The sequence below is a fragment of the Sceloporus undulatus genome, chromosome 6 (assembly GCF_019175285.1).
Source record: "Sceloporus undulatus isolate JIND9_A2432 ecotype Alabama chromosome 6, SceUnd_v1.1, whole genome shotgun sequence".
NCBI lineage: Eukaryota > Metazoa > Chordata > Lepidosauria > Squamata > Phrynosomatidae > Sceloporus > Sceloporus undulatus.
In genome coordinates this window covers 122,493,633-122,508,077 of record NC_056527.1, presented here as the reverse complement: position 1 = coordinate 122,508,077, position 14,445 = coordinate 122,493,633, and the positions used below count along the sequence as shown (strand labels likewise).

Below are 14,445 nucleotides of genomic sequence, written 5' to 3'. Positions count from 1 at the left end.
CACGGAAGTAGCCTGGCCTATAACCCTGAGGAGAAAGAAACCACCATTTATAAGCTCTACTCCTACTAGTAGTAGCAGTGGCAATAGTTGGCGTTCTCTTGACGAGAAGCGCGGAAGGGACGGCGGTGGCCGCGGCCTAGTTCCCTCCGCGAAGCCGGGGCTTGGCGTAGTCAGGGATGCCGCCTCAGCCTCCTCCTCCGCCGGCGCCGGCGCCACTCCAGTCCCAGGGCTGCTGCGGGCCTTGGGAGATGAAGGAGCGCCTCGGGACCGGGGGCTTCGGCAATGTCATCCGCTGGCAGCACCGGGTGAGAAGAGGAGGAGGAGGAGGAGGCCCCGCCGTGTTTAGATTTACATTTACATTTTTATTTATTTACTTTTGCCCTATTTTACTCGTAAATCATAAATCCCCAAAGACCACTCAACGCATAGGTTTTGTCGTTTTGTGAGACGTTTAGTCTCCTTTCTGGCTCTTCCTCTGGCCTTCCATACATTTTCATGGGCCTCTCTCCACTTCAATAAAAATGCATCAAATATAATAACAACAACAACAACAATAGTAATAATGTATTTATATCCCACTCCTCTTAACGATCGAAGCGGCTTACATTAAAATAAACCAATAAAATACAATGTCAACACAATACAATATAATATAATTGCATTATAACCCTGCCCCTCCGTAACCCTCTCATCAGTAATAATATACAATTAAATTATCGATTATTAAAACAACATTAATAGATAATTAACAATTAACATCTGATTGTGTGTGTATCTAATATATATATATATATATAGTATGTGTATATATATATGTGTGTGTGTGTGTATAAAATGTTTGTGTGTGTGTATATATATATATATATAATAAGTGTGTGTGTATATATATATATATGTAATATGTGATAATATATAGTATATTAATTATTAACAATGATCCTTCATTTTACAGCACTATATAAATAATAATAATAAATTCTTTTTTGGAGGGGGGATTTTTATTCTACAAAAAATAATGATAATACAACAAAGGATGGCTTTAAACCCGACAAAATGTTACGATTATAAAATAAACTTGAAGAAGCATCATATATACATATATATACATATATATATATATATAGAGAGAGAGAGAGAGAGAGAGAGTCCTATACAGTTTAAGTCATTTGAAATAGTTTGGACCTTAGTGACTGCTGGCAAGTTGGAGGGTGGACAAATGATCGAATTTGTATTCACCAAATCGATAAAAGGAAGCCGTTTATTTTTTATGGAAGGGTTCTTGGTTTTGTTGTTTGAAAAGTACGTTTCATTTTGCCTAATAGCTTCTCCGTCACCCGTTGGTCCCAGACTCTTTTGCAGCAGTTATTTAGGGACACAAGCCCTGTCTTTCCAGGATTTGGCCGCTTGCAAGTCGAGCTGCTGTCAAAAGAAAAACAACCAGCGTTCTGCGTCTTAAAATTTTATTGCCCTTGGTGTAACTGGAAAGTAACAAAAGAGCTGGGCAGAAGTTGCTTATTATTATTATTATTATTATTATTATTATCATTGTAAGTAGAACAATCTGATCGAGCACTTTATGCCAAAAATAATTAATTTGGGGGCAGTCGATCCACATACGGATATATGTCCCTGGAACTGGGTGACATGGACTTTATCATCCGTGATCGTTTAATAGGGTTCATGTACCATTTGTGGACCAGCTTTAAAATGTCTTGCTCAGGGTTGATCAATCTTGATTTCAGCAAGGGAGATGTCCAGATAGAAGCCCAAATATGATCCTTCGTTACATCAGACTCTGATACAATGGACACAAGAAGCAAAAAGGCCAGAAAAATAGGGTTGATCTCGAACAAGGCTTTCCCCTTGCCAGCATGGTTTTCTTCTTAAAGCCCTGTAAGAACCGCATAATCTGTAGCTACACTTAAGGGACTTGTCAAGTTATGTGCAGAGTTTGAGAACCAATGTTCATATTGCCGGAATCTCTTTTTCAAACAGGAAACCGGGGAGCAGATTGCTATCAAACAATGCCGTCAGGAGCTCAGCCCACGCAACAGAGAAAGATGGTGTTTGGAAATACAGATCATGAAACGGTGAGCAAGACTGGGAAACCTGGGGCTTCTGAAAGTGGCCTTTGGTGTTGGCATTTACAGTAAGGATTTTGACTTGGATGTCCAGGTTATACAGATAGCCATCTCAGGTCCAAGGTAATGTTGGTGACACTGCTCTGAAGCCTTTTAAACATGGCCATTGTATGCAGCTAGTTAAGAAGCTGCTTGTCTGGATACTAAAATATCTTAGCTAAGTCACTCTTAGCTGTTACAGCCATGAATAGCTGAATAGTTACACATCTACTATGTAACAAACCTACAAGCATTTAAATTTCCTGCAGTGTGAAGAGAACACACTCCTGTTTTGCAATTCAAGATATAGCTGTGTTAGTCTGTAGAATCAGTATGTGGAAAGACCTTGTAGCACCTTACAGACTAACTAAAGAAAGAAGTTGGCAGCATGAGGTTTTGTGGACTTCATTCTACTTCCTCAGATGCATTTGGAAGTAGACTGAAGTCTACGAAAGCTCATGCTGCCAACGTCTTTCTTTAGTTCATCTCAAAGGTGCTACAAGGTCTCTCTGCATACCTGCTTTACAATGTTTAATGTTTCCATGACAGGGGAACTTGCATAGCAAGATGCGGCCAGCGTAGGAAGTATTCCCCCGAACCTGAAAATGTGAAAAGCATTTCTTGAAACTAAAGTGCCTCCTGAAATCTTAACATGCTTTCTTTTCCCTGTTTCTTTTTTTCTCAGTCTAAATCATCCCAACGTAGTGGCTGCCCGGGACGTCCCAGATGGGATGCAAAGTCTGGCACAGAATGACTTGCCCCTGTTGTCCATGGAATTTTGCCAGGGAGGAGATCTCAGAAGAGTGAGTATTTGGGGTGTACTGTAAATGTTAAGGTATACTATACATCAGAGATATATACACTGGCATGGTATAGTCGTTTCAGTGTTGGAGTAGGACACTTGGTGGGCAGGGTTCAGATCCCCACCCAGCAATGAAAACCCACTGGGTCACCTTGAGCAAGTCACGCTCTGTCATCCTAAGAGGAAGTGAATAGCAAACCTCCCCTGAATAATAATCTTTGCCCAGGGATACTCCAGAATACAGTCACTATAAGTCAGAGTCTTCTTGAAGGCACAGAAGAACCACAACAGCTCTATAGAAGTGGAAAGACTAAGGAATCTGATGAAGCATAATCAGATGGCTGCTGTGCATTCCTGCAGAGTCCTTAGTTCTAGTAAAGGTTTTGCCTTAAGTCCTGGCCTGAGCTTATGTGGTTTCCTCCTCTGAAATGGTGCAGTGTTCTTTATATAGTGGTTGTTAAGAAACACTCGTTGAGTTGGACCTAGACTTATCACTCTCAGACTAGAACCACTGAAATGAGTGTCTCAATTTAGTCATTTTCCAAAGACTATTTCATCTTTCGTGGATTTCAATCTAGTATTTCACATGTATTGATGGAGGATAGTATTAGAGCTGCAGGTATTTAAGCACAGTTACATAGTTGTGGGGATGGCATCAGAGTTATGTGGGTGTAACTGAACTATAAGCCTTGGTAATTAAATGGAGATTCTAAGTTTGGTGTATCTGTCTAAATAACTATATGGGGGCATGAACAGTTGAGGAGAGTAGTTTCCTTCCAACTTGCTTGTAGTATCCTGGAGGTATGCAAAAGACCATTGTGAGAAAAGGGATGCTGGGTTAGATGGTGGTAGAAGTGTTTTACTGTTCTGATGGAGGGGAGGGGAAGACAGAGGACATGTCTCTGATGTGTTTTGTTTCTAAATGGCTAATATGCTGTTTCTTGTGAACTGTACCACTTCATAATGCAAGTGTGGTCAATGTGACTCAGTGCTGTACTACCTCAAAATCTCTCTGCCTTTGAAAAGCTGCCTTGAAAACCTATTCACCCTGATATGTGTGTTTTCTGTATTAAAGACAGAGCTTTTCTTTAAATGGAGAAGAGAGTTCAAATACAGGACTATACAATACAGTCAAATGTATAGATTGGTTCTGAATTTAGCTAAAGACTTTCTCCCCTTTGAGATTAAATTAAGATGAAGAATAAAAATTGCTAACTACGTACCGGATATAGAACACTTACAGAGAGCTGATGTTCTCTGATCTCCTCTTTTGAAACCCTGCAGCACCTGAATCAGCTTGAGAACTGTTGTGGCCTGCGCGAAAGAGCCATCCTCATCCTGTTGGCAGACATTGGTAAGTGAGCTCAGGTAGCCCAGCCTTAGAGGAAGAAACCCCAGCTGGTCGATCATCAGATTGCATTGAGGATCAAACCTCTGTCTCAGGGAACACATTCAGGGGGAAAGCTGTGCTGAACAAATTTATTGAAACAAGCAGGAGTGTGTAAATGCACTGTAGCACTTATGTACAGCTGTCCATTTCAATGAAGGGGTATGTATGAGATGGAGTAAGGTAGACATACCGTCCCCTCTTACTGGAAAAATTAACATTCTAATCCATGCAAGTGTCTTGTTTTATTCTTTGGTAAGAGGACAAGTTGCAAACTTCTGTAGACGAGAAGGCAAAATGTGCCCTGATATCTCAGAGGCAAGCTATCTGTCTAATGCCCCAGCAAATGAATTTGTCCTTTGGGAGCCATAGTACTTGCTGCTGTTGAAGCCACTGTTCTGTTTCTGAAGACAGACTCTGCCAAGTAACTCTGTTTGTCAGATGACTCTTTTTAAAGTCATTTCTCCCCACTTCTGGATCATAATGATGGAGCAACCTGAACTTTCTGCACTCCCATCTTCTCTGATATTATCAACAGAGCACACAGATTTATTTTAAATGTGTACAGGTTTTGCTAATGAATGTGCCTTTTCTCCATGTTAGCCTCTGCTCTCCGATATCTTCATGAGAATAGGATCATCCACAGAGACTTGAAACCAGAGAACATTGTCCTACAACAAGGAGAAGAGCGGGTGAGTGGACATCCTCTCCATTTGGCTTTATCAGGAACTATCACTACTAGGTGCAGGATCCTGCTGGATCTTGAACTCAGTGCAGTGGAGCTGTCAGCCAAAGTTATTAAATGTTGGCCATCCAACACCATACCTATGCATTTAGCATCTGTTTTGCCTTGTGTGCTGTCAATGTGCTATCATGTTTCTTCTCCCTTCACATGTTCCTATAAGTGTAATCTCTATGCTTTTCTGCCAGCTAATACACAAGATCATTGACTTGGGGTATGCCAAAGAACTGGACCAAGGCAGCCTTTGTACTTCCTTTGTTGGAACACTGCAATATCTGGTAAGGATTCTTTCAAATGGGTCTAGGAAAATGGAACTGGATGGGGAAAATGGGAGAAGCACATCAGAGTAGCCATCAATAAACAGGACATTGAATTGTTGGGTACCAAAAAATCTTAAGCCAGTGTCTAGAGGAAATGTTTTGACTTTCTTACTGGGGGCTCTGGGCATGAAAGCGATATCCTTCCAGTATCTGGCATTTATAATATACTTTCTCTATATCTAACAGTTCCATTTAGCTCTTATAGGCAATACCTTATGAATTTGCCTACCAAACTGATTTTTTAAGCTAGTATACATTGCCACATCCCCAGATGAAATGTGCTGTCTGTGAGATAATGCATCAATACTAGTCTTAACCCTCTCATATAAAAATCTGGTTTTAAGATATGGTGGCTTCATGTGGTGAGGATGGAGGGAACATTTCAAGGATTCTGCTTGGACTCTCCTGAGCTTTTAAAGAAGCTTGGAGCTTGACCTAAGCGCATACAGGGTTTCACCCTACCTGAGTATGAGTCCCATTGAATTGATGGTGCTTACTTCTGTCTAGATGTATGTAGCATTGCATTGTTAGTCTTTTTCTGGTTTTCAACATTTTAGGCCCCAGAGTTGCTGGAGCAACAGAAATACACTGTGACAGTAGATTACTGGAGTTTTGGCACATTGGCGTTTGAATGTATCACAGGCTTCCGGCCTTTTCTGCCCAACTGGCAGCCAGTGCAATGGTGAGTAAAGAGCAGAATTCAGGTGTGTCTCCTATCACTTGAATTCAGATAAGAAGTTGATTAACATTTATCTTGACAGAATGACAAAAGAAACAGCTGTTGGATGCTCCATAGATTGGGGGTGCTTTATAAGAATCTAGTGTGCATGACTGTTAATTTTTATAAACATGATACATTAGAACATGATATTTTATGTTTCTTCGTATGTGATAATCTTGCTGATTTTCCCTCTTCCCTTGGCTTCTGGCTAGTTTAAAGTCTCAGTTTTTCAGTTAGTGTAATTTTACATTTACATGAGGATATGGCAGCTAATTAATGTTCTTCAAAAAGATAAAACAGCACTATAGGGACAGTTGTTTGATGCTGCAAAACTCCTCTTGGAAGTTGGTTCCAGGTTGCAGGAGAGGGTTTTCAGTCTTAGTGAACATGTGAAGCCGGTAAGCATTCTGCATACCTTTTGCTTCAAACTGGTAATACTTGTTTCCCTAGAGTTTAATTTTTAAGCAAAGATTATTATGTGTAACTATGGTGGCATTCAGGCATAATGCTAAACCATAGTTTAGTATTGTGAGAATGACCATAAGGCTTGTGTGTCCCCTACTCCCTTATGCTGTGGATGCCTACAAGGAGGGGATTGAACGTTTCTGATTCTGTTTTAGGCTTGCTGCAGTTTACCATGTCGTTCAAATCCTAAGCTATGGGTAACTCCAACAATATTTTAAAGGGAGTTTCCACTATCTGGATAGTTAGGGGAATGGTAGATAGCCGGGGAATTCAATGATACTGTGATTTAAAATAGACATATGCAGTGGGCTTTTTGAGATAAAGCTTTGTGTTGAGAAGTGAAATAGAATAGCAGAATACAAGTGACAAAAGAGGCTGATGTCTCTGAACCCTGTCTTGATTCTTTCTGTTAGGCATGCAAAAGTTCGGCAGAAGAGTGAGCTGGATATTGTCGTCTATGAAGACTTGAATGGAGAGGTGAAATTTTCTAGCAAATTGCCACACCCCAATAATTTGAACAGGTGAGCAACATACATCAGGAAAGCTCTGTTTGCTTGTTTTTGTCTCTGGGATTAAGGGACAGTTGGATTTGAAATTTGACTGCGCATGACTCCCAGATGTGCAGTCCTCAGAAAAGGATTTTAGAGAAGATGTTCGATCCTCTCTCTCTTTCACACATACAGTATTTTGGTAACTGTTTCAAGCTGTTCCTTTCATGCTTGCGTTCACAGTGTTTTGGCTGATAGGCTGGAGAAATGGCTACAACTTATGCTCAAATGGCATCCGCGGCAAAGAGGCACTGACCCCAATTATGGCGCCAATGGCTGTTTCAAGGCTTTGGATGATATCTTGAATTTAAAGGTATATTCTGTTAAGAAGAAAGAAACACAAGAGTTCTGCATATGGTAACATGTGGGATGTATACTTTGGCCAGATTAGTAACCTAGATGGTTTAATTTAAAGCCTTTATACCAACAATAGGTCGCTTGTTCTGCAAAAGAAGCTGGTGCCTATTAACTTCATTTCTTTCTGCTTTATTTTTTTTCTTGCCAGCTTGTTCATATCCTGAACATGGTAACAGGCATTGTGCATGTGTACCCTCTGGCAGAGGAAGAGACCTTGCAGAGCATAAAAGCCAAGATCGAGGCAGATACTGGCATCCCAGAGCAGGACCAGGAGCTGCTGCAGGAAGGCGGGTTAGCACTGTTTCCTGAGAAACCAGACATTCAGTATCAGGCTGACATAAAAGTGAGTCCAGTAACATTTTTCATCCTCTGGTACTAAGTCAGCTCTCGTTGTTATTTAAATACTTTCTCTTAATATGGTGGCTATTAGCTGCCCTGGAGTTGACCTGGACTCATGACAACTCTGTGGATAAGACAGCCCCAAGCCCCCCTGTCCTCCACTGCTTTGCTTAGGTCTTGTAAATTCAGGCCTGTGACCTCCATGATTGAATCTAGCCATCTGGCATGCAGCCTTCCTCTCTTTGTTGCCTTCTACCTTTCCTAGCATTAGTGTCTTTTCCAGTGATTCATGTCTTCTCATGATGTGGCTACACACTACCTTTTCTTGCAGTTGAACGATGCCACAGCTGCAGACACAGGCCTCTTTTTCCTATTTGACAACCGGAAAGTCACCTACGAGTCTCAGATTTCCCCACGGCCTCATCCAGAAAGCATTAACTGCATCCGTAAGAACCTTCTCTGTGTTTAATGTTGATGGGCTGGGAAAGGACAGTGGACTTTTGGCAGGAGAAACTGCAGTACGAGGAGCGTTTGCTGCTGAAACTGTAATTTTCTTTCTGGGTTTTAAGGTATTTCCAGTTATTTTCAAGACAGACTGTAGATAAGACAACTTCTGTTCTTCATGCAAGTGGGAGGTGGAGGAGAGAGTAGTTTGGGACTGCTGGCTGCAGAGATATTTAGGACTGAAGATTTTAGTTGATCCCAGAAGGATCCAACAGAGCCTACCATAAGATAATTCTAATTCTGGTGTCACTTGACATATTAAGCTTTAGAAGCTTTGACTGGGACTGGACTTCTCTAGTTCTGTCCATCTCCTATGTTGTTCTCAGTGATGGCATTTCTCCTCTTTCTTCTGCAGTTCAGGATCCCAAAAAAACCCTTGCCTTTTCCCAGCTGCGCAAAGTGTGGGGTCAGGTCTGGCACTCAATCCGAGCTCTCAATGAGGACTTTAACCAGCTTCAAAATGGTCAGCGAGCAGCCATGTATGTGGTATGATGGTTTTACTTGCGGAAGGGAGTCAGATGTTATGTCTGCCTGCCTATGTGTATCATGTACATCAACTTTGCATCACCACCAGTCCCCAAACTCCATATCCACACCCAGTTAGGGTATCATTCTGCATCATTAAAAATATTACCAGACTTGCATTATATATATCGTCCACATTATTTTTCCTATGCTAGCCCTGAAGGAGAACCCAAGACTTCACCTGCTCAGTTGTATTCTGAAATTTCAGAATATCCACCTATATTGTTTGTGCTCTTGCTTGTACTCATTGAAGCTAGACATGCAGGTGTTGGATTATGGAACTGTGCAGGCAGAGTGTTACCTCTCCACCTGCTTTTGTAGCCCTGGGCCATAGTGCATTGGCCTTCTGCAGTAGGGGTGACTTTCTCCCTCCTTGGTTCAATAGGAGGAACCTTCTGCGGCATAACAGCACCCTTTCCAAGATGAAGAACACCATGGCCTCCCTGTCCCAGCAGCTGAAGGCAAAGCTGGACTTCTTCAAAGCCAGCATCCAGATTGACTTGGAGAAGTACAACGAGCAAATCGAAATTGGAATCAGTGAGTGTTCCTCTTCTGAGTGGGATGCGACTGGTTGCTACTGGGAGGACCTCGTGTTTTCTTCCCTGGTGTTTGCTTTTGTACAATGCAGGCAGTGGGCTTCATCATATGGGGCTGACAGGAAAGGATTCCTCATTTGAATATTTTGCTGTGTCAAAAGCTTTTAGCGCCTGTCAGGAAAAAGGAAGATAAAGTTCTCTTCCATGACCTGCCCATTTTTTCTGTGCCACTGTGAAAGGCGTTAAGGGAAGATTCAAACCTACATTTTTTGAATTGCGTTTTATCAACTTGATGTAGTTAAATGAATCCATTTTTATCCTGGATCACTGGAAGACTGATCCTGTGTCCCAGCCTACCCTCACCCTGGGCTTAGATTTGAAATGCAGTTGCATCACTTCCTACCTTTCATAGGCTTTTCTTTCTCTCTGGTGGTTCATGCACAGCAAAACAAAGAAAATTTCTTAACTTCTGCTGTCCCAATGTAAACAACCCATAAAAGGCCCACCAGGCTTTGCCTCAGTTCATGATATAACCCCTGAATTGTTTTTTGAATTAGTTGCTGGTTTGTGTCTGCTTACCGCAAATCCTGGTATTTTCTCATCAGACAGTTATCAGCCACAGCATGTGACATTTTATTGCAACCCCTTAAAAAGCCTCAGGTGGACTTTTTTTAGGATTTCGGAAGGGCCTCCTCATTTTTAGTTTTATTTTTAATTATTCTTAGTTTGAAACCCTTTGTTCTGCTCTCTTGACAGCCTCTGAGAAACTCTTGCTTGCCTGGAAGGAAATGGAGCAGGCTGTAGAACTCCGTGGAAGGGTAAGCTTTGACTTTTTAAAGTCTTAATTACTCCAAGTCAGTGTTTTCCTTCGTTCCTTTATAAAACAGCCAGCGTTACCCAGCCCTGCCTTGTGAGAAGGCAAAAGGGACAGGGAGGGAGAAGTTTGGACTGCGGCTGAAAGGAGCTAGTTGCCTGCAGTGTATGCTAACCATATGATGAACCATCTCTGAGATTTGTTGTGCTTTTGTGTCCCTTTCCTTCCAAGGAAGAAGAGGTTGATCAGCTGGTGAAGAAAACAATGGCCCTGCAGACAGACATTGTGGACCTGCAAAGAATTCCTCAGGGACGGAAACAAGGGAGCTCCTTGGATGACCTGTAAGTATTTGCTCCCCTTTTTACTGCCTGCCAGTATGGCACAGCAGGAATGGGCATCATTCACAAGGTCATCCATCAGACATCTACATTGGGAGCTATCTACATAATGCATAAAACAATGAGGATTTTTTTTTGTGGAGGGTTTTTTGCTTTGTCAAAACAGACAGTAAGCAAGCCCTAGGAATTAGGCATTGCCTAAGACTTATTAAAATCAAGGGGATAAAACTGAAAATCCACTTAATTTCAGTTGCATCTTATGCTTCCTTCATAGACTGCCAGGATTTCATAGGCCCATCTGGTCATCTACTCTGCCTTCCTAGACACTAAGAGAGAGTATAAGGCCTTGTCTGCTTTTTACTATTTGAAGCTGAGGATTGTACAGAACAGTCTTCTTGGTCAGGGATGCCCTACTTATCTCCTATCACTCAGATTCTTGAGATGCAGAAGTATTAAGAAGGGTAGCCAGAAAGGATTTGGGAAGGGATTAGCAAACCATAAGAAGAATGCTTAAATGTCTAATTGCAGGGCCGCTTTATAGTCTGTCTATCTTGTGAAATTAGTTAACCTCATATTCTCATTTGCGTTACTGCTTCAGTTTCTAAAATACTGGAAAACTAGTCTGCTTCTCTTTCCTTCAGATTGCTGTTGTGTTTTCCTGTTTCTTTTCTACAGAGAGGAACAAGCAAGGGACTTGTACCGGAAACTGAGGGAAAAACCAAGAGGTAAAAGGTTTCATAGCACTGGACTTTTGCTGCAGTGATCCCTGTCTCAAAGCAGGGACCTTCTGCTGAGCATGGGAAGACAATGAATGTTATTTAGATGAGTGTAGCCTTAGCTGGACATCCCTCTTGCTCTGTGTTAACTCCAGAGCAACTCTGAAGTGTAACTTCAAAGTAACTCTGCTCAAGTGACTTCAGTATTACTTGATGTTGCATGTGCGCACACACACCTTCCCTCCGCCTCTTTCTCTAGACCAGAGGACTAGTGGAGACTGCCAAGAGGTTGTGCGGCTGCTCCTACAAGCAATCCAGACCTTTGAAAAGAAAGTCCGCCTCCTTTATGTCCAGCTCAGGTAGGACCCTGAGAAGCTGGTTCCAATGAAGAAGTTGTCCTACTCACCTGGACTTATGGGGAGCTTCATGAGGGAACAGTGATATGGTGCCATAGTAAAGAATAGCTGCTGATATGACCAGACTATCATTCTTTACACAGCAATACAGTTGTCTGCAAGCAAAAGGCACTGGAATTGTTTCCTAAAGTGGATGAGGTGATGAGCCTCATGAAAGAAGATGAGAAAACGGTTGTTGGGCTTCAGGAGAAACGGCAGAAAGAATTGTGGAACCTGCTGAAAATTGCCTGTGTGGGTGAAGTACAAGACATTTCTTTGTGTGCACATTTGGCACATCAGATTTCTTTTTCTCCAGCTAGCAGAGATGAAGCAGCATTAACTGCCCATTTGCAGACACTTTCCCTATCATCTTACCTCCTAGATTTGCTTCAGAGTTCCAGTGTGACGTGATAGGAATCACTTTTAACCATAGTTTGTCAAAATTATTTTATTGGGGCTACTAAGCTTGGAATTCTGGAAACTGTAGTCCAAATAGTTTTTCCCTCAACCACTCTTTGAATAAGGGACAGTAGTCAGGTTTGCAGCCATTACATTAACAGTTGTGCAGTGGAGCATGCCTACTCCTGCTGGTACATTACACTGCTCTATGGGATAAATGTGGTAGGAAGCCGTCTTCAAGAGAAACTTGACTACTGTTACTGATCTTCTCTTGGAAAAGGCCATGCAGGCTGGAAGATTCTGGAAATTGCAATCCCCACCAATAATTTTTCAGAGCCTGCTTGCAAACACATTCTCCCCCATTGCTTCTCCTCTTCTAGAAGAGAAGAAGCAGTGTCTTTGTACTGAGACTAGTTTGTCTCCATTTTGCATGCAAAACACTCACTCTGTCCTTTCTTTTCCTTCCAGAGCAAAGTGAGGGGCCCTGTCAGTGGGAGTCCAGACAGCATAAATGCTTCCCGCCTCAGTAGCCCTGGTCAGCTTCTAGTGCAGGTCACAGCCCCACAGAAGAATGTGACGGATGGTGGGATTAAAAGGTAATGCAAATAGTGACAGATTGGTGCATTAGCCATAGGTTACCTCTCCACTGATATTCTGCACACTGCATTCCCACTGGATCATGCAGATGTTATGGATTGCACTAGTAGGTCAGAAACCTCCTCTCATAGCTTTGCTCAAATGGGTGCCTGCTGCAGTGTGCCATGTCTGCCTCTCAGAGCAGAGTGCTTTAGTACTGACCAAGAAAACCCACACCAGTCCTCAGGAACGGCAATGTTCCTGCACTTGCGCTTCTGGGTCTCTAAACATGCAGTGAGCAAAGATGAATGGGAAGGTCAAGAATTCCGGACAGGATTACAGAGTGTATTTCAACAATACATTTGCACCTCCTATATTGACTTTTTATATATCTTTCTTTGGTTGTGGGTTATGGGTGATTTTTGTCAAAGGTTATCTTTTGACACTAGTATTTGAAATTTCCATCAAGGGTGGAATGAGGAGAAAGCAAGTAAACTAATGCAGTTAGTAACTTGTGGCTGCGGTTACATGCTTCAGAAGGAGACACTGCTTTGGCTCAGAATGCACATGCCCAAGGAAGCCTGCCTCCTCTTCACTCTTTACAATATACCTGGGTTGATATTTTTTCCCCCAGAAAGCAAGCAATGATTTCTGTGGTGGTGTCTGGAAAATATGCAGTCCCCTTTACTTACTCTTGCATCAGAAACAGTGGCTATGTTCCAATATATTCCCAGTAATTCTGTGGGCCCAGAGGGGTTTCATGCTTGCTTTTCTTCTTGAAAAGTGTTTCCTCAGCAACAGGACAAACTGCTCCTGAAACTCAGAGGACTTAGAAAAGCAGCTGGTGATCAGTATTGATGAAGGAGAATCAAGAGGTAACACTTGCCTCAGGATTGTGGGAATCAAAAGCCCAAACCCTGCTGGGACGCTCTGGCAGCACAACTCAGAGACCCAGGGTCGATCCATTCTCTCTGAGTCCAGTACTGGCAGAACCTTTACTATGTCAAAAGCAACTCTTCAATCTTAGCAAATGGCACTTAATTCTCTTATCTATTTTAAAATAAGCCTCCTGTGTTTTTTCTCTTAGTGAGGAGCTGCTGATGGAGTCTCAAAGTCTCTGCAGTCAGCTGGAGAATGTGATGTTGGACACAATGAAGGATCAAGAATACAGTTTTACGGTAAGATATTTTTATGGGGTGAAGCATGGTGAGGAAAGTGTGGCTCATGGGTTGCACAGGGACCCCCCCCCCAAGGGCTCACACATGCCAAATAGTTTTTTTAAATCTGAGGATGATTCCTCTTAAATGGCCCCCGCCAGCCAACAAAAAACAGCCTTCCTGGAAAACAAGACAGAGAATGGTAAACTTTGGCCAGTTTGGCTTGCTGAAAGGGCAAAAAGGTGGCATCCTTTGTAATTGCCCACATCTGCTGCAAACAGATAGTGATATTGTCATGACATTACTAATTTCTAACCAGCTATGGTTACTGTTTTGCCTTTAGGATCTGGACTGGAGTTGGCTAAAACTTCATGCAGAAGAAAAAGAGAGCCTAGAACAAACCCAGATGTGAAATAGATTTACAAGTAACTTTTCTCTATGCTGATGGATAGGTGATTTTCTTGATGAGAAACATAAACTTGCTGATCGCAGAAAACAATGTTCACTGTATGTACATAAACTTTATTTTTCCCTATCTGCTTTCCAGTGTATCTTTTGGGGGTAGACTGTTTGTCCCAAGGCTGATGGTGCCCAGCTAATGCCTTTGTATGCATTTTAGTTCTTATCTGCGGACTTCAGAGGGACTAACTAGTACTAGGAAACAAGACATAGGGCAGCATAATC

At 42.2% G+C, this 14,445-nt stretch overlaps 1 protein-coding gene across 1 annotated transcript; it reads left to right on the top strand.

Moving 5' to 3' along the window:
- The first annotated feature begins 10 nt into the window (after positions 1-10).
- On the top strand, positions 11-14,296 carry IKBKB (inhibitor of nuclear factor kappa B kinase subunit beta). Its single transcript, XM_042473194.1, has 21 exons — positions 11-305; positions 1,996-2,090; positions 2,806-2,923; positions 4,207-4,276; positions 4,913-5,001; positions 5,240-5,329; positions 5,929-6,053; positions 6,971-7,078; positions 7,289-7,418; positions 7,611-7,805; positions 8,133-8,247; positions 8,661-8,784; positions 9,216-9,367; positions 10,123-10,184; positions 10,412-10,521; positions 11,194-11,243; positions 11,494-11,593; positions 11,734-11,881; positions 12,497-12,624; positions 13,692-13,782; positions 14,105-14,296. The coding sequence occupies exons 1-21, from the start codon at positions 177-179 to the stop codon at positions 14,171-14,173; spliced, it is 2,298 nt and encodes a 765-aa protein (XP_042329128.1). The 5' UTR covers positions 11-176; the 3' UTR covers positions 14,174-14,296.
- The last annotated feature ends 149 nt before the right edge of the window (positions 14,297-14,445 follow it).

Bases quoted from the DNA above. Each gene is read 5' to 3' on its own strand.
- IKBKB (XM_042473194.1), top strand. From the start codon at position 177: ATGCCGCCTCAGCCTCCTCCTCCGCCGGCGCCGGCGCCACTCCAGTCC. The intron at 8,785-9,215 runs GTATGTGGTATG...TTGGTTCAATAG, and splicing joins AATGGTCAGCGAGCAGCCAT to GAGGAACCTTCTGCGGCATA. The intron at 11,244-11,493 runs GTAAAAGGTTTC...CTCTTTCTCTAG, and splicing joins ACTGAGGGAAAAACCAAGAG to ACCAGAGGACTAGTGGAGAC.